Source organism: Protopterus annectens, chromosome 8.part0 (assembly GCF_019279795.1).
Source record: "Protopterus annectens isolate FY-2018-M chromosome 8.part0, PAN1.0, whole genome shotgun sequence".
In the NCBI taxonomy this organism is placed as follows: domain Eukaryota; kingdom Metazoa; phylum Chordata; order Ceratodontiformes; family Protopteridae; genus Protopterus; species Protopterus annectens.
This window is the reverse complement of record NC_056741.1, coordinates 428602863-428625779: the sequence shown is the minus strand read 5'-3', so window position 1 is coordinate 428625779 and position 22917 is coordinate 428602863. Positions and strand designations below refer to the sequence as shown.

At 39.5% G+C, this 22917-nt stretch overlaps 1 protein-coding gene across 4 annotated transcripts in view; it reads right to left on the bottom strand.

The window, feature by feature from the left end:
• Positions 1–8413: 8413 nt before the first annotated feature.
• CELF3 (CUGBP Elav-like family member 3) overlaps positions 8414–22917 on the bottom strand; it is a 1127909-nt gene continuing 1113405 nt past the window's right edge. For all 4 annotated transcript variants that reach the window (XM_044079943.1, XM_044079945.1, XM_044079947.1 and 1 more), the window contains 2 exons: positions 17093–17236; positions 8414–8550 (listed from right to left, as the gene is read on the bottom strand). In XM_044079943.1, coding sequence (XP_043935878.1) covers positions 8423–8550; positions 17093–17236 — 272 coding nt within the window. In that variant the 3' untranslated portion in view covers positions 8414–8422. The remainder of the gene's footprint in view (positions 8551–17092; positions 17237–22917) is intronic.

Below are 22917 nucleotides of genomic sequence, written 5' to 3'. Positions count from 1 at the left end.
GTGGAAATCTTGGCTCCAGAGTCACCAAAGAAGGAAGGCAGACCAGGGTAGGAGCAACCATTGGTAGAGTTGAAGGTCCAAAGCTCATGGGTTCAATGGGAGATGAAAATGGGAGAACCTCTAGCTGAATTTGAGTCCCAAGGAACTTCTGCTTCTATCAGGCTTTTGGTAGACCTCACATACCTTAAACAGGAAGACATATGGAGGCAGAGATGATCTTTATACTGGTCTCTTCTGAAGAAAGGGGGACTGCAGCCTGTGAGAGATTGTCTCCATTGAGAATATTGGCTCCAGTAAAGGGGGGGGGGGCTGGATCTTACAGCTGTCAGATCTAAGGAGTAGGATCCAATGATCTGGTCCTTTTAGAGATTGAAGCTGATGACGGTCAAGAAGAAGAGAGCAGTCAGGGGGCCACTGCCTTGTCTCCTTGCCCATGTCTTTGGGCTTATCAATCTTCTCCCCTCTAGATTTGTCCCAGGATTTTTTTACTGAATGAGGAGGCTCCAGAAAGAGAAGACAGAGACTTAGACGATTCCCTTCAAGACAATTTTGTTCCTATGCTCAACAATGGTCCCGTGGCCAAAGCCATATAGACAGAACAGTTGTCATCCAAGTGGGTAGCACCCAAACAATAAACACACTTTTGGTGTGCATCCAAATTCAGGAATTTGTGGCTATGCTTTCTTCAGTATCTGAAAGATCTGATTGAACAGAATCTTCTAAGGTGCACTACCCCCCTGCCAAGACTTCTCCCCTGATTAGAAATTCCATTCAGAATGGGAAGGAACACTTTTTTTTTTCATCATACCTATAGCTTGATATGGCCTGGAGAAGACAGAAATCAGCTCCTTAGCAAAGCCCAGTAAATCAGCCCTATCCATAGATAAAAAGAGAGGATGTCAAATGTTTTTCTCACCAAGCATGGTGTCCCCTAGTAGACCTCTCTATCCCTGCCAAGACTGCTTCTCTGACAGGAAATTCCTGTCAGGAACAGGCAAGGAAGCAGTTGGACAACTATTAGAAGATTTACTTGAAAGTTTCTTCTTTTTGTGCACTGTGGAAGGTAATATCACATAGACTGAGAGTTGCACCATAGGAGCGATGAGAATGGGATCGGAAAGTGGGTTATCTATGTAAGGTTAGCCTGTCAGGATAAAGGCTACAGAACTGAAGGATCTTAGATAAGTACCACTATAAAAGTCCCACACAAGCACAATATCCTTTCCCTAATACACTACACATAACAATTAACGAGGCTTTTAATTAAAAAAATACTTTCTTCACAGAAGCACAAACAATAAATGTCTAATGCCATTCACTGTCTCCGTTTCCCAAGAACTGACACAGAATTTTTGTCAGAAATATGAGTTTTCCACAGAATATTAAAATTATACAACCAACAGCCTTCACCAGCCTTTTATGCAAAGCCACTGAAGGTGTTACAGTAGAACTCATTTACACAGACATAGGCAACTTAACTAATGTAGACTCTACTCAGTTTGGTTTTCTGAAAGGCAGGTCTTGTCTCCTATAGTAGCCATTCTGTGCTCACTGCTTATCTTGGTATAGCCAAGACTTTTGATAGTATCTACCATGTTAGTATTACTGAAAAGTTAGACAAACATTGCAACCCCTACATTTTTGGCTAGATTGTAAATTGGCTAGCCAGCAGATACCAAGTAATGAGAGTTGCTGGTGTCTTCTCTGATCAAAAAATGTAACTAGTGGGGGTACCGGAGGGATCATTTCTAGATCTCTTAGCATTTACTTATCAAACTTCCAAGCTAATATCCCTGAAGTGTGTCTGACAAAGTTTGCTAATGACTGAGTTGGGTATTGTTATCCTCTCATCAACTGGTATTAAACTGCTCCAAAAAGGATTAGAATATGTACTAAAATGATCTGAAGCTAAATCAAAAAAAAAGAATAGTAGCATTTGGCAAAAAAGCTGTTTCCATCTCATATGTTACAAGTGGTACTTCTCTTCAAGCTGTCACAAGACACATAGGTATTTATTTGGACACTTGTCTCATTCGGTCATCCTGTTTCCACTATGGTAAGGAAATCCTAATATCTGGCCATGTAATTTTTTCAAGAGTCAAAGAAGCTTTCTTACCCCTGCACCCCTCTGAAATGTACAAATCCAAGCATACTGCTCAACTGGTAAGACATCACTAATTTTTAACAAAAAGAAAAAAAAATGAAAGGCCTTAAATACTTCAGCTATCCAAACAGATTAGCACAACTCTCTTTATACCCAGTAGCCTATCAGCTTCTTAATGCATTCTCAGCCTACAGAATAGGTTTCCACTACAGGATTTAATACTTTATCTATATTTAGGGCTAGTCTTGATAACTGGATGAGAAGACACAAATTTACACAATGGTTACCATGTTCAGTTCTGCTTAATTTGGGAGGTGAACACTATTAAAAATCCTAAAGTGTGGCAAGAACTTCTAAATGTGTCGGCTTAAAGGTGTATATGACTAGGTCTCTTATGGCCCCTCTGATCACTTGCCTAGCATTTTTCCTATGAAGTACAAAAGAAAAGGCTATAGTCTTAGTAAACAACAGAAGCTGATCTCTCGTGGAGGGGAGGCTGTGACCTGGAGCATAACTTCTGAGTAACATACTGCAGTAAAGATTGAGATGTTGAGAGCTTGGTGACAGAAGACAGACATTTTCCAAAAAGAATAGGGAGGGGGCCAAGAAGAGAGATGCTTGCTTGTAAGCAACTGAACTCACACAGAACTACTGGACTTTTTTTTTTTTTTTTTTGTGAGACGCTTTTGCAGCCTTCACTTGTGAGGCCTGTAGCAAAGCCATTGAAGGTCTGTGTTTTTGATGTATTTTTTTTTAAATCTCAATTTGGAAATAAATCTTTGTACTTTTAGAATGTGATGGACTTTGGTGCATAATATAAACAAACCCATATACATACATTTGGTTATAGTGCACATACATAAACAAGTTGCATTTTGGTCAGTCATTGGATTATGGAGTCAATTTATGGCTACCCATTCAATCATCAAATTACAGGTAGCCAAGGTAGTACTTTTTTGACATGCAGGGGTAACCTATTTCGTACAGGAACACAGATGATAACTGCATTTCAGATGGCTATGGTAGGACTCAAACCTATCATTTTCTAATGTAAATTTTTATTTTTGATATGGAATGATTATACTTCAGTAAGAGGGGTGGTAACTAAGAATTTGTTATACAGAAAGAAAATTACTAGCTTTATTAGTCGAACAGCTTGAAAGTGTCACATCTTAATGACTTTTTTAAATAAAACTATTTTTAAGCATAGCATATTCTGAATGTACAAGAATGTGTATGTTTTAGGTTTTAATGTATTTTTACAATAAAAGCCCATTTCAAAGCATAGGAAATTATGAGTTTGTACAGGTGCATGATTGTTATAGCTGTCCTTTATATTTTCTATACACTATCAGTTATTTTAACAGACATTGTTTATTTACTATAACTGTTTATATTTCACAGTTTGCAATATTTCATCATGAAAATGTCTGCAATATAAGAATAGCTGTGGCTTTTTCAGTAAAATATCGATTTCTTCACTAATTATACTGTAATACTGACCCGTGGTGGTGGTGCTGCGGTACCGTTGTCGCCTCACAGTAAGACGCTGTCCGGTTCGATTCTCAGCTAGAGCGTCTTCTGCGTGGAGACATGCATGAATGGGAGTACCTTCGTTGAAGGTTGTGCATCAGGCCTGGCAAGCCAGTACATAAAAATCAACTACCAATCATTAGCGGACCGGAGTTCCGCTGTGGCGACCCCTAACCGGGAAAAGCCAAAAGACACAAACAAACTGTTTTAAACAAAAACTTAAGTAGTTTTGATCTTGTAAAACCAGAAGACAAAATGAATTAGTTTGATTTAGGAATGTTACATATGTCTGCAGTGCTGTTTTTGTTTTTTTGTTTTGTTTTTTTATACTTTTTTCTCTACCTTTGCTCATTCAATAAGCCTGGTGGTCAACCATTGTTACTTTATAGCAGGAAGCTTAAAAATGGAATCTCTAGCTTTGTTTCAAAAACATAACTTTTACTGGACACATTGTCAGTATGCTGAATGAAAACCCCAGTATCATCTACTTGCTTTTTTACAACTTCTGATACCTAATATGTTGAATTTTTAAAAAGTTAAGACTATTACATTTAAAAAAATAACCTAATTTCAGGGTTTGATGGAAAGATGAAAGTCCATCTCTTTTTTCTTATAATTATCGACACTTCAAATCAATATATTCTAACTTCAGGAAGAATTCCAGAGTTATGTCAGTTATGTCTGCAGCTCAGGGACTATGACATATGAAATGGGCAAATCATTCTTATGCTGATTAGGTTCTTAAAAGGTTTTTTGAAGTTTATGTTTTAAAAGCACTGCTACAGCTAGAAATAAATACATGTTATAAACACATACTAATTTATTTTATCAATGCTTATTTACATTTCATATTACTCTAAACATTTTTCTACAGAGTTGCTGATGTTGCATGAGTGCCTTGAGACTCATGTTTGGCATACTGTCACACCATTGTAGTATCCCTGTTGGTTTTGTATGTATATTTTTAATTACATAACATTAAGAGGAATGTAAGTTTGGCACAACTCATTTCCAAAATATATTGATAAATGGCAGTATATAAGACAAAAAAAAACATTAACTACAGTTATAGAGTGAGATTTTAGTTTTTATACAAGTTTGTGAAATATTGTGCATGCCTTTATTAAAACAGCATAATGTTATGTTTCTTATGTGCACACCTTGTTTAAGTTGCATATTCCTGTGCAACTTGGTGTATGTATGTTAGGGGTGGGTGCTAAAACAGTGTTGAAGCACTGAATGGTGCACTTGTCATTTTCTGATTCAGAAAGACTGGTCTTGTCTGGGAAATGCAAGAAAGCAGTTATGGAAATATGCAAACTCACAGATGCTTACAGAGAAATACCATCACTAAACAGTTATTACAACATATACCTAAATAAATGGTTTATGCTTTTCACTGCCAACAAAGGGCATGTCTACAAACTCAGTATGTTTCACGTTATTTTTATATCTTGAACTTAAAAGGAACACAAATCTGAATTATATCTGACCTGGCTTAGTGGTAAATCACTTTGGCTATGGTGTGCAGCATCCTGGGTTTGAGGCTGTTTATTTGACAGGGGTCCAGGAAGTAAATAGTGTGGGAAGAAATAGCCAGGGAATTGTTATAGCTAGGTTTGTATAGGCCCTAGGGCTGATAGCCTAGTACGAAACTAAAAGTATTGATCTATGGGACAGAAGTGAGCCTGGCACTACCGAAGAACCAAAGAATAGGATTTTCAGTTCTGCCATTATGCAGCTATTAGACCAAAACCATGTGTTAGTTTTATTAATAGCACTCATTCAGATCCCTTCATGTTACCTCATCAGGATTCTCTGAGCTAAGTCTTTCTCTTCAAACAGATTAAATGCAACATGCATTCCCAGGGAAGAGTGTAAAGAGTAAGAATTGTTACTTAAGGCATTGGTCATCCTAAATTTATCCTCACGGACTACAGCACAGTCATACAGACATAAATGAGCCAGTTGCTGACTACAGTATTGAAAAGGCAAAGGGAGGTATCCCATTTTGCCATGTTCAGCCTAAAAGGAATTATTGTAGGCTTTATGTGCCATCTGACTATCTCACATAACATACCTCAGTGGCCCCAAATTATTGTTATAACTAAGCCTCCTTGGTATCCTAATGTCTTCAACACTCAGACCTCAGAATTCTAAGCGGATACAACTCAGTATGTTCAAAAGCTCCTTCCAAACCTATATGAAGAGGGGAAGGGGAAACAAAAGCAAATGTCTGATGGAGGTTTATGCCCAAATGGTTACCTTTGGCTCATCTAATGATGAAAACTATAATTACACTTATTTTAAATCTGCAGTTATGTTATATCCACAGAACTGGGAATACTGTTATCTGTGAGCATCATAACACAGTCATACTCTTCACACATTTGCTTTTACATCATGCTGTCACTTGAGGGGTTGCAAATATTTTGTGGGCTGGAGAACACAGCTACTTACATGATGCTACAAGGAAAAAAATACTTTTTGACTTCATGTGACAGCGTGTTGTGTGGAATTCATTAAATTAGTATCTTATGCATATTTGTCTTAATAAATGGTACTGACAGTAGAACAATGCAATTCAAAAATGTCCTGAGACCTACACTACAACATGGCACATTTCAGACTTAAAGGACAAGGATTAGTTTTAGTCTTGAAACATAGTATAGCATCCATTATGCAATATTTAATTTGTATTGTGAAGCTTGAAGAGGGATAGTGTAGTGCTGGGTCCAGCTGCACCACATAATTTTCTGGGTTCATATTATGTTATTGAAACTTTAAAAGTTCAAACGCCATATGGTCAAACACATATGTTCAAACTTTTAAAATTTCGAAAACAAAAAAAAAAAAATAAAAAACAGAAAAAAACCTACCTAACGGTTGTAAGCAGGGAGGCAAGCACCCCTGCACCCCTGTCATGGGGGGGGGGCTGCCCTCCCGCTCTTCAAATATACCAACCCCGAGACCGCACTACAGTGCAGGAAAGGGAAACCTTTCCATTCCTGAATGGAGATCTCGTTAAAATGTTCAAATGTTTAAAAGTTCGAACATATGGGTTCGACCACATAGCGCTAGAACTTTTAAAAGTTCAATAACATGATATATACCCAATTTTATCACACAGCCAAGCAATGTGATCTGGTGAGTCAATGTCCTCTGTCCTACTTTGTACTATAATCTATTCTTCACTGGTGGATCGGAATGCAGGAAGAGCACAGCAGTGTCTCTGGGTCTGCTACAATACTTGACCCCACCTCCCTGGAGTTGTAGTGTGCTTACTGAGAGCATGGTTATGCCAGTTTATGCAAGGTATACTATGTCATAACAACCAGATGGTGTATAAATTATCTGCATAATGTACCATATCTGGGAATCACATCTGAAGTGTCAGATTAGTCAGCGTAACTCAGTACTTCAGTGCATCCATTCTGTGGATTTACTAAGCATGGCCTTGCCCTTCACTTTCAGGAATTCTTTAAGAATTTCATGCTCAGACTTCAGTGCTTCATGCTTTTTAGTTCACAGTTTTACAATCTTTTGATATACTTTTGAGATAGTTTCAGTTTCATAACCATATGATTTCATTAAACTCCTGTGTTGTACACTGCAGCCTCAAAGCACTAGCATTTACTGTATAATGTGTTATAGGAGATTTGTAGCATCTACGATCTTCCTTAAATAGCTGTAATAAGCCACAGAATTATTTTTGAAATGATACTAACGTGAACCCTAAGCAAAAGGTAGCAACGTTTACTAAAATTGCATACTCATTAAGTATGCTTCATTTTACTACACATACTACCCTGTGAAGATAAGAAGTCCCTTTGCAGGAGTAACCTGGAATAAATAAGAACTAAATATCAGGAATGACATTTTACAGCAGCAGACCATAGACCCAAAAAGCTCCAACACAGATGAATCAATGCTCACTAAAACTTGTACACTAGCTGTTCTACAGAATTCAAATATCTTAACATCACATCTTTCACTGGAGCTGTGTGATACTAGCATGTTTGTTTTCAGTGAAAGAAGATATCATCCTCTTCCTGAAGTTGCATGCAAAGCTAAAATTTGATTAAGTTTCAGAAGAGAGTTTCAAAGTATTAGGGCCAGAATGACAAAATGTTTCCTCATGTTTAAGGTCCACACTTCAAGACAAAAAGTCAAATATTCACGGATTTTTTTTATCTGATCCATTGCACAAGTTGACAGCATGTAGGCTCCTATGCTAGTAGGCAGGTTGTCAACAAAAGGTTTGCACAAGGCAGTAACAGAAAACACTGAAATCAATTGAATGACTTGCCATTTTTGAGAAGTTATTATTCCACATTGTTGTTTTCCAGTGGAAGATGCAGTAGTCAGCCCATTTTATTATGTACAGCTGTAGCCTTCTGATCCAGTGTTGTCCTAAAGAGCTGCAGCATATGGATTGATATTGACAAAGTTATTAGTCACTTGTTAAAAGGACATCTGTAAAGTCTGCAATAAACACTGTGTGTGTGTGTGTGTGTGTGTGTGTGTGTGTGTGTGTGTGTGTGTGTGTGTGTGCATATTCGTGCATGCGTTTAGGTTCATGAATTTGTGAGAAGGAGTTTTTGGATTGTTTAATCCACAAACTGCTTGTGAATCTGTTTGTACTGTAGTCCCTTAACTGACAACAGCAGCATATTGCAGAGACTGATCATGGATCATCAATCCTGGATAGCTGGTGTGATAAGACTTACTTTAGACAGTAACCCATGGTTGGGTGAGAACTGAATGTGTACTGACCTGGTTCCATCAGTAGGGCCTATTTGCATCTTTTGGTCGTTTCAGCTGAACTTTCAGTCTCTTCATCCCAATCTGAAATCCGTTCATGGCCTGAATTGCTGCTTGAGCACTTGCTGGATTGTCAAAGCTCACAAACCCTGAAACAGAGAAAAGTAATACAGTGCAAAGCAAAACAAATTTTTACAGCATATGTTACATGCAAACAAGCATCATAATGCATTCCACAATAGTTCTGCAGATATTATAAAATCAAACCATAAACTAATAAAAATATAAATATTTAGTTTATTATTGCATTGTTTAGCCTGTTTTAACCAAAAAAAAAAAATATCTTATTTTTTTTCATTTCCTGCCTTTCCTAGCTAGTATAGTCCAGATCCCATGCTTTGCTGGTTTCAGGACTTTATTTTCCATGTTCAGAGCTATCCAGACCTTGCTGTGGTAGAGGGAAGTCCTACTGCTTACCAGTGGGAGTGGTGAGCATTGTACTGCCTGTCTAACACTAGAGGAGTGGTTTCCAGCTCTGAAATTGTAATTTTAGCCAATTTGGGCTGATGTCTATCCCTTTTAACTTTCTGGCTTAAAAATGCGTGCGTTTGCACATTTTTCGTATCGTGCAGCACTGCGGGGCCACGGTTAAACTATTCCAGGTGCCAGAAAGTCTGCTCTTCAAATTTTCCCTTAGAACTAGCTGGTTTCTCAGTAGTAGCACTAAAATCTGAACCCCTGTGACTAACACTTGCTCTAGAAGCTGCTGGAAAGCACTAGGAAGCCTTAAACTGATACAAGCACTCAACTCTCCTTGTTAGTAAGGAGAAATTAATTGTAGGCACTAAACAGCCTATAATTGCAAAGTACCTTGCTAAGGTAAGGGAAAACAGCTCTTGTACTTTACAAAAAAGCACATAAACAGGCATGTCCAAGGGTCAGCTTCCAGTGATTTCTCCTGTCCACCTGGTGAATCTGGGCATACTGGGGCAATGAAGCAACTGCCTCATGTACACAGACAACCCTCTCCTCTTACCACTCAACATTACAACCTGCGGGAGATGCACTTACATAGCCAAACTGGAAGCAAAGCTTTCTCCAGCCAAGATTGTGCTAGACAGTCAAGAGGAAAAGGTTAACACCTGCACTACACCTCAAGTAACACATAGCCCTTCAAAACCCACACCATCAACACCCACACATAGCAACACTAAACCTACATATGTGGAGGCCCTTAACATTAACCTGCCCAAGCAACAATGACCTCCAAAGCTGAAACGCAAACAAACACCAGTCACAACCAAAGTGAAACATAGCTCACAACACCAGTGTGCCACCCAACAACAGCCCCTATGGCAAGACAATGTACCCAACACTTTAGTCATAGATGACTCTATAGTCAGGCACACTGATGTCCCACTCACCAGGCTGAACAAAGAGAAAATTACAGTCAGCTGCCTGTCAAGTGCCAGGATCCACCACATAACGCCTGCACTCAAGTCACTCCACAACAAGTACAAATACGACTCTGTCATTGTCCATGCTGGAGTGAATGACTTGAGACGTATCTCCCTGGACTACATGAAAAGAGACATGGAAGAGCTCTTGGATCATGTGGCCCAGGCAAATATGACCCTAGCCCTGAGTAGCATTCTGCCTTCGCCCAGAATGATACCACAGTATAAGGACAAAAATGATTGACTTCAACAATTGGCTAAGCTTCTGGTGTCATTCAAAGGGGATCCAGTATCTGTCTGCCTGGGAAGACATGATCGACAAACCATGATGCTTTGCCAGAGATGGTCTGCACCTGTCACCCCTGGGATTCAGGTTACTGGCTAAAGCTCTTGCCACCCCTATTGTGCCTTTTTAGGCAAGGTTCAAAGGATAAAACCACCACCGTAACAGATACAAGCATGCAAAATCTGAAGGTAATGCTACTCAATGCTAGAAGTCTAAACCTCAAAATGCACTCTCTCGAGGCACTCCTAAAAATGGAGAACATCGATATCTGTGCAGTAACTGAGACTTGGTTCAAGTCTCCAAAGAGCACCCCTGCAATACCAGGCTACAACTCTTACCACACTTTTCGGCCACAAAACCAAGACCGAAACACTAAAGGTGGAGGAGTGTCCATATTCACCAAGGATATTCACACCTCCAGGCTAGTTGCCCAACACAATGCATCTGAAATTCTCCAGGTGCAACTAATACTAGGTAAGACTGCAATCCAAATTGTAGCTTGCTACAGATCCCCCATCACATCCCAAGATTCTCACTACACCTTTCTAAACATACTGGAAAATATTAAGATACAACCAAACATCCTAATACTGGGTGATTTCAACTACCCTGCCATTAACTGGGAAAACTACTTGGGTACCAACACCTTTTCCCAATGGTTTTTGGAATTCATAAATTCCAACACCCTGGATCAACTAATCCATTGTTCCATCAGGGGCTCCAATATCCTAGACCTGGTCATTACCGACATGGGCGATAGATGCTCCACACCAGTGGTCACCCCCTCATTAGTCAGGTCTGACCATAAGCAAATCACCCTTGACATCCACATCCCACCCCCACCCCCCAGTAAGGAAACTTCCGTAAAAAACTATTCCAAAGCCAACTTCATGCTACTCAAGTCAGAAGGGACAAACTTCATGACACCCATGCAGACAGGAACTGAAAAAGTTCGACTGCTGAATCTTACACTAAGGCACTGTAGGAGCACATCCACTCGTGCATGAATTGTGCCATACCAAATAGAACCAAGATGCTCTCCTCCAAAAAAAGGAAGCTAATCTGGTGGTCCCCTGCCATAAACAAACTATACAACAGAAGAAAGAAACTGTTGTAGAAAAGAGGAAAATCCCAGGATGCAAAAAACTGCCTTACCAGCCTCAGTAAGAAGCTGAGATCCTTCATAAAATCCTCCAAAGCTAGTTATGAGAATAAAATTGCCAAAGATTCCAAAGACAACCACAAGGCATTCTATAGTTATGTCAAGAATCTAAATGGCAATGATCAGATATGCTCTGAGCTACAACAGAATGGCATTAAATATACTGATCTCAAGGATATTGCCAGTATCCTGGCAGATCGATTTAGTGCCAACCTCACCCCCCCTCAACCCCTAAAGGGCCCATCTCAATACCAAAAGATTGCCAAATTCCAGTAATCATGGCCACACAGGTAGAAACTGTACTGTCCAAAGCTAAGAATACAGCATCCACGGGACCAGATGACACCCCGGGCTATGTACTACATGAACTACAAAATGAACTGGCACCTCACCTGTCATGTTTAATCATAGCCTCACCTCAGGCTTCGTGCCCACTGACTGGCATACAGCTACAGTTATCCCACTCCACAAGGCAGGATCCACCTAGGATCCCGGGAACTACCATCCCATCAGTCTGACGAGCCTGATCTGCAAAGGCATGGAATGCATTATCATGGAACTTATAAACAAAGACATTGGCAACCTTCAAACAGAAATACCTCACTAAAAGAATCACAGGCCTAAAGCAGATGCCCTATGCTAACCATCTAAAAAAACTCCAGCTATACTCTGTGGCATATCGTCTACTCAGAGGCTATCTCTGCTTAACATACAAGTCCATGTCAAACCCTGAGCTGTTGGACATGCTCCACTTAAATAAATCCCAATCCCTCAGAGCCACACGCTCCAGGGATCTAAACCTTGTCATCACAATGAAAAAACATGCTGGAGGGATAGGTTCCTGACACAGAGATTCCTTATACTCTGGAATAGACTGCCCATACATGTCAAGCAGAGCACCTCCTAGGCCCTCTTCAAAAGGAACCTTGATGATTGGATGGGAGATAAGAAATTCACCCCGGGGATCACGTTAGTCACCCTGCTAGACAGGGGTCCAGGAAAGTAAATATTGTGGGAAGAAATATCCAGGGAATTGTTATGGCTAGGCTTGTACAGGCCCTAGGGCTGATAGCCTAGTACCACCCTATAAACCTATGAACACCCCCACTAAGAGACTTTATAGTCTACCAAAGAAAAAGTTTCTAGCTTTGAAAGCTTTGCTCTATGAGAAGTCTAAGGTTTATAAAAACTTATAAGGGAGGGAGGTTTGGTTATCTAACAAGTAGCTTAAATTCAGGTTAAGAACTTTATTAATAAAATCTACTTTTTCTTACTGTGTTTTTTTTTTAGTTAGAGACCACCCTTCTGCAGCCATTTTGTTTATTAGGGATACAGCAAGGGCAAGTAGCTGAAGAAAAATGCATTAACTGGTTTGATGATGACAATTTCATATTCCCATCATTCAGCAGAGATCTTTCCCTCCTTTTAGTGTTGATGAGAATTCCAAAGGCAGACGTCGCCTAACAACACATATAAGCTTTAGAAAACTGCCAGGTGTCATGCCTACAACCACAGCCTTCCCCCAGAGCAGGTGGGCATAGAACTGCTTCATTCATTTTGAATTCAAATAAAGAACTATCATAAAAGTTAATGTGTAAAAGGAAGGTCTTGTTAATTGATCACTGAAGGTGAAAAAATGCTTTAATAATTGCTACTGCACTTTTGCACCATCCATCATCAGCACCAAATTATTGCTGATACCTATGTAAGAATGTTATTCTAAATTCAGTCCCTGTACTGCAACTGTCTAGTCTATTTCCACATCTTGTTCTAAGGATGAGAGCCCCAAACAACTGAAGACCTTCTTTTGCATGCATATTCACATGTTCATGATTAAATGCACAATTCTCTGGTGTTGCTGTTAAATTTTTTCACAATATATACTGCAGAGTGTTTCATTTAACATCCTCTAAGGATGTTGGATGACATATGTTGTAGTTCATTAGAGATCTAGAATTTAGATTTGTTTTCTTTTAATTATGTATCACAAAACTGTTACGTTGTTTATTCAGTACTTCCTTCAGACACTGTATTATATCATGCGACAAAACTGTTTAAAAATTCTGCAGCTTATTTCAAAAGCAAAGACCCATTCTGTTTGTATTTAAAAATGTCCAGCCTCTCTGGAGTGTAAAGCATTAGTTCTCCTGCTATACTTTTTGGTTTTCGGGGACTATTATGTGGGCTTGGTAAAGTCTCTAACCATCTAGAAGTGATCTTCATCAGAGTTACGGCTGTCCTTTTCTTTCTCTCTGTGACTGTTGGCCATCAGCTATTATAACATACTGTTAGTTGATTTATTAAGAGTGATCAGTATCCGAGAGCTTGACATCAGATTAGAAGTCTGACTGTTAACATACTCTGAATGCAGTAAAGGGACACCATCAATGGCGAGTTTTCAGTAGCTTCTCATAGAAAATACTGTGTGCGTATGTGAATTAAAAATGATTAGGTAACATCTCCGGTACTGTTGGTAAATTATCACTGGAATTGACTGAACTCATACTGAGGTGAATGAAATCCTGAGGAGTCAGTGATTACAACCATGTTCTGGAACTGACAGTGTACATTTCATGTTGTTGTGACAAGCACTGGTCATAATCAAAGCAGGAGTACATATTTTTGGTAAGCTCTTAAGGATAATCACACTCGTACATACATGCGTACATATTTGACAGGCATAGATGGGGATTTGAGCACTGCAATATCTGTTGTCTGTCTCAGGGGGCATCATGGATTTAGAAAACATAAATATGCACATAATACCTTATTACTGGAAGGATAGGGCTCAGCAGTATGAGCAATGGGTATGAGTTCTGGAATCTAAATGGTACATTTTGGTGATTTTTAGCATGAAAGAAGTGAGCATAAGATAATTTGATTTGATTTTTTAAGGAACTACGATTATTTTATTCTACCACATATCTCTCTGGTTATTTGTTTCTTAACTCTCTCATTACACTCATCAAATTAAAAAAAAAAAACATGAAAACTTCATGCTTTAAAACATGCCCATTGCTATGACTTTGTAATCTCTTTTACTACTCACAGAATGATAGATACAGTTTTAATGGAATTTAGACAACCTGAAAAAGCAAGGCAACAGAGACATGTTAAACTCTTAGAGCAGGTAATCTGTGTGAGTCAACCCATGGTTACTATTCTTCTCGATAACTGGTACAATATTAAAGTCTATTTCCTCCTTTTTATGACCCAGAATGTAGCCTATTTTAATCTATCTTTACTAACTCACCACCAATTCCCAAGGTATAATCATATACAAATGGGTAGAAACCCAAAACTCTGGCACTTAAATACAGGATTATCTTAACCATTCTGTGAATCAGTTTACAAATTTTCTACTATGTGCACATATAACTTTTTTGAGATTTGTTCTTCTGTTTCTAACTCTTTGATGCTCTTATTGTTTATATATACATATCTGTATGTATATATATATATATATATATATATATATATATATATATATATATATATATATATATATACACAGAGAGAGAGAGAGAGATGGTCTCTCTCAGACACACACACACACACACACACACACACACACACACACACACACACACACACACACACACACACACACACACACACACACACACAGTCTTAAACTAAATCATTCAAAAATAATTCCTTGCAACTATACACAGAACTTCCTTTAAAATGGTAATTCTTCCTAAATGCACCAATCTATTTCTAAAACCCACATAAAAATGTTTAACCAAAAATTAAACTGTTAACATACAAGTGAATACTAACATTTCTGTTAAAGATGCAATATTTCTAAGCTATAGTTAAATATAGCTTATTCCTAGACATCCCAGTATTGCTGCTACTATTTTCAAGCAGTTTTGTGCATCGATTTTTTTTCTTCTCCCCACTGTCTGCTGACTTTCAAGGTTCATATTGATTCTTTCTCCTTCATCCCCTTGGGTTAAAGCTGGCTACAGATGCATCATGCATGCAGCCATTGGGTTTTCAGTTAGAATGGTCCTAACTCCACCCCTGAAGGCTAACATGGACACCTGCATGACTGCATTGGCATGTAAGGTTGTTGTAGTTTAGACAGGTTACTATTCTACCAAGAAAAGACATTCACAATATTGAAGTGTACTAAGTATAAAATATGACCGACTACAGGAATTTTCTGTTCAGTAAGAGCAGTGGACACATGGCATATTCTTCCACAGATTGACATTTTTGGTTGAATAATAAAGGCCTTCAAATCTATCTGGAATAACAGGCTGTTGAAGGTTATTGGGGTGGGGCAGACATTTACTAAACTGTCTGCAAATATTGATTGACCTAAATAATTTTTGAAACATTATTCATTATATTTGGTAGGTATTTGTAGGTTTACAAGTAACTCCTTCCTGGTGATAATCTGAAGACAAGCAAGTGTAACATAGTATATACTTCCTTGAATATTACAAATCAAACTTAGATAAAAAAGAATAACAGCATGTTTGTAGCAGCCATCTATGTACAAGATAAAGCAAATAGTCCTTTTAATTAAAACACACACACACACACACACACATACATATATATACATATATACATACATATATATATATATATATATATATATATATATATATATATATATATATGTATCTGTATATATTTTGCTGCTTGTTTGTATAATGTGTGGTAAGACGGAAGTGCATTCTCTTTGCCTCATCACCTTTCCAGAACCAGAAGCCAACATAGATCTGAAACAGACTAGACAGACATCCTACAGCAGCTGAGATGCTTGAGTAATGTATACAAACATACATATATTATGTAAACGCAACTGTCTAGCACTGAGAATAGAGAATTAAAGCTCGGAGCTTTAATGAGCAGATTTCTATGCCCAGTGTGCAGGGCTTGATTTCTTTCACCTTCATTTCCACACTGCGTGACTTAGAGCAAGTAACAATCAGACAGTGCTCCCAGGTCGCCTCTGAAAAGTGACAGTTGCTCCCAGTGGTCTTACCTGATTAACAATGGCGGTGAAGTATGATTAAACAAAATGCACACTAAATGCTAACATTTATAGGTTGCTTAACTTAATTGTAACCAATCAACCATACTTGAATATTTTAATGATGATGGATTCTTTGCAGAGCTTATTTAAAATTTATGGTTTAAGAAAAGTAAGGGTTCTGACAGAAAAACTTGAAGGGAAAAGAAAACACCTGCATAAACAGTACATATGAAGAAGCTTTATCTTTGTAGCAGTTTCTGAAACAATGGAATATTTACTGTTTTACCACCATTCAATCAGTGTCAGTGCTAGTTTTGTCCAAGAAGTACAATGCACCCAGTCACTTCTGCTGTGTTTCATAGCTAAAGGTTTAAGTCAATTCAACTGAAGTAACCTAGCAGAAATAATTCACACAATTTGTTCACACCTGCTAGTTAGGAGGAGATGAAAAGGAGTTTACAGACAAAGCAGATTAAGGAAATGTTTGCATCCCATGGAAAGACCTTGCAGGTGAGCAATTCTGATACTAGCAAAACAAAAAAATGACACAAAGAATTGGTCTCACGGTATTGAAAGAGTTTGACAGCTATCAAAATAAAACATTTGAAGCATTAAATATACATTTTCAGAATGTTAAATCTAATTAAAACAAATCCCCCTATTCTTTTGGGCTACATCATTTTTTTTATTGTACTGCCAAAACTGCACAAATAAAAGGCATGTCTGCTGGTTATACATCAGCTTCTGCCACTAACATCAAGATGCATCAGTCTGGTTGATACGCACTTACCGAAACATTTGCTTTGATTGGTTGCCCTGTCAACGAACACTTTGGCAGAGATGACATTTCCAAAGGGCAGGAACATCTGCAGTATTTCTGAGTCAGTGAACTCCTGGGGGAGATGATAGATAAAGATATTGCAGCCCTCTGGCCCTAAAAGAAAAACAAATTATTAATTATATTCTAATCTGCACATAACTGATTCAGCCTGTTAGAACAAAGAAGTTCTTATACTAGTTTACTTATCTACAGGATCACCTCCACATGAATAAGTCATATTAACACAGTTTATGGCCAACAATACAAACTGCTTTACAGCTTTATAGACATACAGATTCATATCATGTCATATCTAAATTATGGAATTCCTTACCACAAGCAACACTAAATACTTCCAACAATTCCATATTCAAACTACTACTAAAGGAACACCTGACCAACAACTGTTTTTGCTCCTGTACCAAACCAGGTTGAAATATGACTCTCTACCTCTAACACTTATTACTGTGACTCTCTATCTAACTCTGTTCAGTTTCACCCCTATACTTTTACTTACCCTGGACCACCTTCAATCCATCTCTTTACTTCCCTGTCACTCACATCATTTAACTCTCTTTCCTCACACCTATAGTTCTTGCTACTATTTCATTTTTAAGCTTTATTAAAAAGCCATGGCCTCAAGCTCAATGCCAAAAAGTGCATTGTCATCCCTTTTGGTAAATGAACTACCACATAGGTGGTAGTCTACTTAACACCGAAAGTGTGATAAGAGACCTTGGACACAGGTGGACAGTAATCTTGCCTTTGATAATCACATCTCCACAGTTGTCAGAAAATTCTTCTATGTGGCACACCTCATCACAAAAGGTTTCTCATCCAGGAAAAAAAGAGATCATTGTTCCCCTCTACTCATCACTCATTAGACCAATTATACAGCACAATGCCCCTTTTGGTATGTACCTCACAAGACATCTACAACAACTGGAAAAGTCAAAGAAATACCTCACAAAGAGGATTACCAGCCTCAAACAGATGCCCTACGCAGACCGTCTCTAAAAACTCCAGCTTTACTCCGTCGCATATTGCCTACTCAGAGGCGATCTCTGCCTAACATACAAAGCTATGTCAAACCCAGAGCTGTTGGACATGCTCCACTTAAAGAAATCCCAATCCTTCTGAGCTACACGCTCTAGGGACCTAAACCTTGTCACCACAATAAACAGAACATGCTGGAGGGATAGATTCCTGTTCCACAGACTTCCCATACTCTGGAACAAACTACCTATCTATATCAAACAAAGCTCCTCATTAGCACTCTTCAAGAAAAATCTTGATTGGATGGGAGATAGGAAATTCATCCCGGGGGATCACTTCTGTGGCTCTGCTCGACAGGGGCACAGAAAAATAATTTTCTTGGGTAGTGAAAGCCAGGGTACCATTTGGCTAGGCTTATACAAGCCCTAGGGCCAATAGCCTAGTACTTACCTATGAACCTATTCTTATACTTAATTGTATTCTATGCATTATCTATTCTGAATTGTACTCTGCCTTATGTAATCTGTTATATCTCCTTTGTCACATAAATTCTTGTTAAAGTGTTTTATTTTGATTACTGTTAAACATTATTTCATTTCTGTAAATTCTGTTTTATGAAGCTTTTCTCCCTGGGCCACCAATGAAAATGAGCCATTGGCCCAGTTGGACATTCCCAGTAAAATGTAAAATAAAATAAAATAAAAATAAAATAAAAATATTAACGTGCACATATATATGAAATACAAATGCATATACATGCACTTATGTGAGTGGTTGCATCAGTACATCCTCTGCTGTAAAATTTGTTGCAAGGCTCTACCATTTCAAAGGTAAACAAAAATATCTAGTGCTTGTGACTACTGCTAAAGTACAGTTTTGTACCTACCATAAATGTAGATGTTCGAGTGCTCATACAGCTGCAGTCATAACAGATGGGTTATCCTGCCGTCAGGCGGGTCCTCGGTCGGCCGAATTCCAAAGTCTAGGTCCGGCGTCGGTTGTCGTCACTTCCTCCCTGACGTCAGTGCGGCAGGGGTATAAAAGAGGCAGCCGACGCCATTTTCTTCAGTTTTTCTTGCCCCAGATGTCAGGTGCCCCCAGAAGGAAGGCAAACATAATGCTATGCAAAAATGCAATGTTGATAAATCAAAAACAGTAGTTGCAAGCAAATACACCATAAAAGAGTACCCCAAAAGGTTATATGAAAAGGGTTTATCATAAGGCCTGTCCTAAGAGGGGTTGGAGGGAGGGAAACCTGGACTGCAGCTGTATGAGCACTCGAACATCTACATTTATGGTAGGTACAAAACTGTACTATGTTCATCGTGCATACAGCTGCAGTCATAACAGATGGGTAGAATCCCAAAGCAAGCAAGGGTGGTAGGCACTAAGTGGAACTAGGAGGGGATAGGATGCCCTGCAGGACTGCTGTGGCAAAGCCTGCTCTAGATTTAGAGTATAGTGGGAGGTGATAGTGCTTGGAGAAAGTGTGCACTGAACTCCAGGTGGCTGCTTCCAAAATATCCTTGGTAGGGACCCCCCTGAGGAAGGCTGCAGAGGTAGCTGTGGCTCTGGTGGAGTGGGATCTGATGCATGCAGGCACAGTTTTTCCATGAAATTTGTAATAAAAGCGTATGCAGTGGGCTATCCATTTTGAAATTGTCTGTTTGGAAATAGCCTTTCCTTGAGCACCTGCAGCATAGGACACAAAGAGTTGCTCAGATTTCCTGAATGGCTTTGTCCTGTCCAAATAATAACGAAGTTGTCTGTGAATGTCCAAGTAATGTAGTAGTCTTTCCCCTTTGTTTTGTGGATTAGGATAAAAGGTAGGTAAGTGGATAGTCTGATTCAAAGCTACACTGGATACTACCTTTGGCATAAAGGTAGGGTTGGTTTGTAAGGAAACTCTGTCCTGATGGAAAATGATGAATGGTTGCACAGCCATGAGGGCCTGTAGCTCCGAAACCCTGCAAGCTGAGGTGATAGCCAGAAGAAAGGCTGTTTTCCATGACAAGTACTGTAACTTTGATGAAGAAGCTGGCTCAAAGGGAGGAAGGGTCAGCTTTTCCAATACAAAGTTGAGGTCCCAAGCAGGGACTGGTAATTTCCTTGGGGGTTTTATATTCTTTGCCCCTCTGAGGAACTGCCTTAAGAGAGGATGAGAGAATAAAGGAGGATCTGTGTTGTATTGTGCAGAAATGGCTGAAGCGTGGAACTTGATGGAGGAGAAGGAAAGTCCATTGTTTAACATCTCAGCTAGGTACTGTAAAATTTGAGGTATATTTATTACCCAAGGATTCTGTCCCTTCTTTTGATTCCAGGCACAAAATTGTTTCCATTTGGCGGAGAAGGCCTTTCTAGTAGAAGGTCTTCTGGCCTCCAAGATGACATCCTGCACCTCCTTGGAGAGGAGAAACTGTTGGGAAATCAAGGAATTCTCCATGCAGCTAGATTTAGAGTTTTGAGATGGCTGTGAAGAGTTTTGTAGTTGTGCTGGGACAACAGAAGAGGGACTAGAGGTAGGATCCATGGTGAGGAATGTGTCAGGCTCTTCAGGAGCAGATACCAGTGTTGCCTTGGCCAGTCTGGAGCAATAAGAATCATTTGCGGCCTCTCTGCTCTGGCTTTTAATAGAACTTTGGGCAGCAGAGGAAGAGGCGGGAAGGCATAGACTGTCAATGTTGCCCAATTGAAGGAAAATGCGTCCACTTTCCAGGCCTGTGGATGATAGGTCCTTGAACAAAATTTTTTTAACTGGCAATTTCTGTGGGTAGCAAAGAGATCTATGTCTGGCTGTCCCCATGCCTGAGTTATCTTTGTGAAAATTTGAGGATGCAACTTCCATTCATGTGGATATGTCATATTTCTGCTTAGGTTGTCTGCCAGTGTGTTTTCCTTCCCTGGCAGGAATTGTGCCTGTAGTTGAATTTTCAATTCCAGTGCTGTGTTCCATAGGGTCATGGCTTGCCTGCACAGGGGGTATGAATGAGTTCCCCCCTGTTTGTTTATGTACCACATCACTGTGGTGTTGTCTGTCCTTATCAATAGCTGGCCTGGATGCAGAAGGTCTTTGAAGGTCATAATAGCCTTTTGTACGGCTAGCATTTCCTTTTGGTTGATGTGAAGGAGCTTCTCTTTTCGTGCCCATTTTCCCTGAATGCACTGATTTGTCAAGTGTGCTCCCCAGGCATAGTCTGAGGCATCTGTTGTGATGATTTGAGTTGCTTGAGGTACACAGAAAGGAAGACCTGTGTTTCTTTGGCAAGCTTGAGCCCACCACATAAATTCCTTTTGAAGGCATGGAATGAGTGGTATAATTTCTTCCAAGCTGTGGCTGTGTTGAGACCATAAGTTTTTTAGGTACCATTGAAGTTTCCTCATATGCAGCTTTTCACATGGGATAAGTAGGATGCAAGATGCCATGAATCCCAGAGCCTGCAGGACTTTCCTTGCAGTTAGCCTGGTGTAAGTTGCCATTTTTCTGAAGTACTGAGACAGTTGCCCTTGCTTGTCTGGCGTGAGGTAGGCCATCTGGGTGGTTGTATCCAAGTTGGCACCCAGGAAAATTATTTGTTGAGAGGGTATTAGCTTTGATTTCTTTTTGTTGACTGTGTATCCCAGGAAGTTCAACAGTTTTATTACAAACGCCAGGTGCTGCAGTAGTATGTCCTTGCTGTCTGCTTGGATCAGGCAGTCGTCTAGATATGGGTAGATTTGTATCCCTTGTAGTCTGCAGAAGGAGATTACTGATGCCAGGCATTTCGTAAACTCTCTGGGCGCAGTAGATAAGCCAAAGGGCAATGCAGAGAATTGGTAATGGGTTGAACCTGCAAGAAATCTGAGGTATCTTCTGCAATCTTGTCTGATAGGGACATGCAGGTATGCCTCCTTGAGGTCCAATGTTACCAGCCAAGACTCCTTGCCCAGCATGGGAAGAAGCTGCTGTAATGTGAGCATCTTGAATTTTGGCACCTGTAGATGTGTTTAGGATGGATAGGTCTAAGATAGGTCTCCAATCTTTGTCTTTCCTTGGTACCAGGAATAGTCTGGAATAAAACCCTTGACCTTGTTCTTTTGCAGGTACCTCTTGAATTGCTTTCATGTCCATGAGAGCTGAAATTTGTTTTTGTGCCTCTGCCCTTTGATTTTGTGGCAGGTTTGGAATGCCTCTCATTTTTTGGAAGGGTGTGAAAGTGGAACCTGTAGCCTCTGTCTATAATGTCCAGAATCCATTTGTCTTTTGTAACAATATGCCAATCTTTTGAGAATAATGTCAGTTTTCCGCCCAAAGGTGCTGCCATTAAAGCTTTGCTTGGCAGGTGTAGGGGGAAGTCATTGTGTCTGTTTTCTAAAAGACTGTGATCTATCTTCTCCACCTCTTGGGGTTGGTGCTTGCCACTGTCTGGCTCTGAAAGATCCTTGAGGTTTCTCTCTACCCCTTGGATGCCTGTATCTGCCCCTTTGAGGTCTGTCCGTGGCTGGAAAGGACCAATTTTTTGAAGGCCAGTTTCTGCTGAAACATGGAGGCTGTACCTGCAGGAAATATTTCACTGTTTGCATTGATTTCGCTTTTTCCTCCATTTTCTTTAGCACCTCCTCTGCTTTAACACCAAACAATACATCTTTTTGAAGAGGTGCATCTAATAATTTAGCTTTGACATGATCTGGTAAGGTTTGCTCTTTGAGCCAAGCATGCCTACGTATAACAGACCCCTTAACAGCAGCTCTACATGAGACCTCTAAAGCATCAAAACCACACTGCAAGTTATGTCTACCCACTTGCTCTGCACCATGCAACA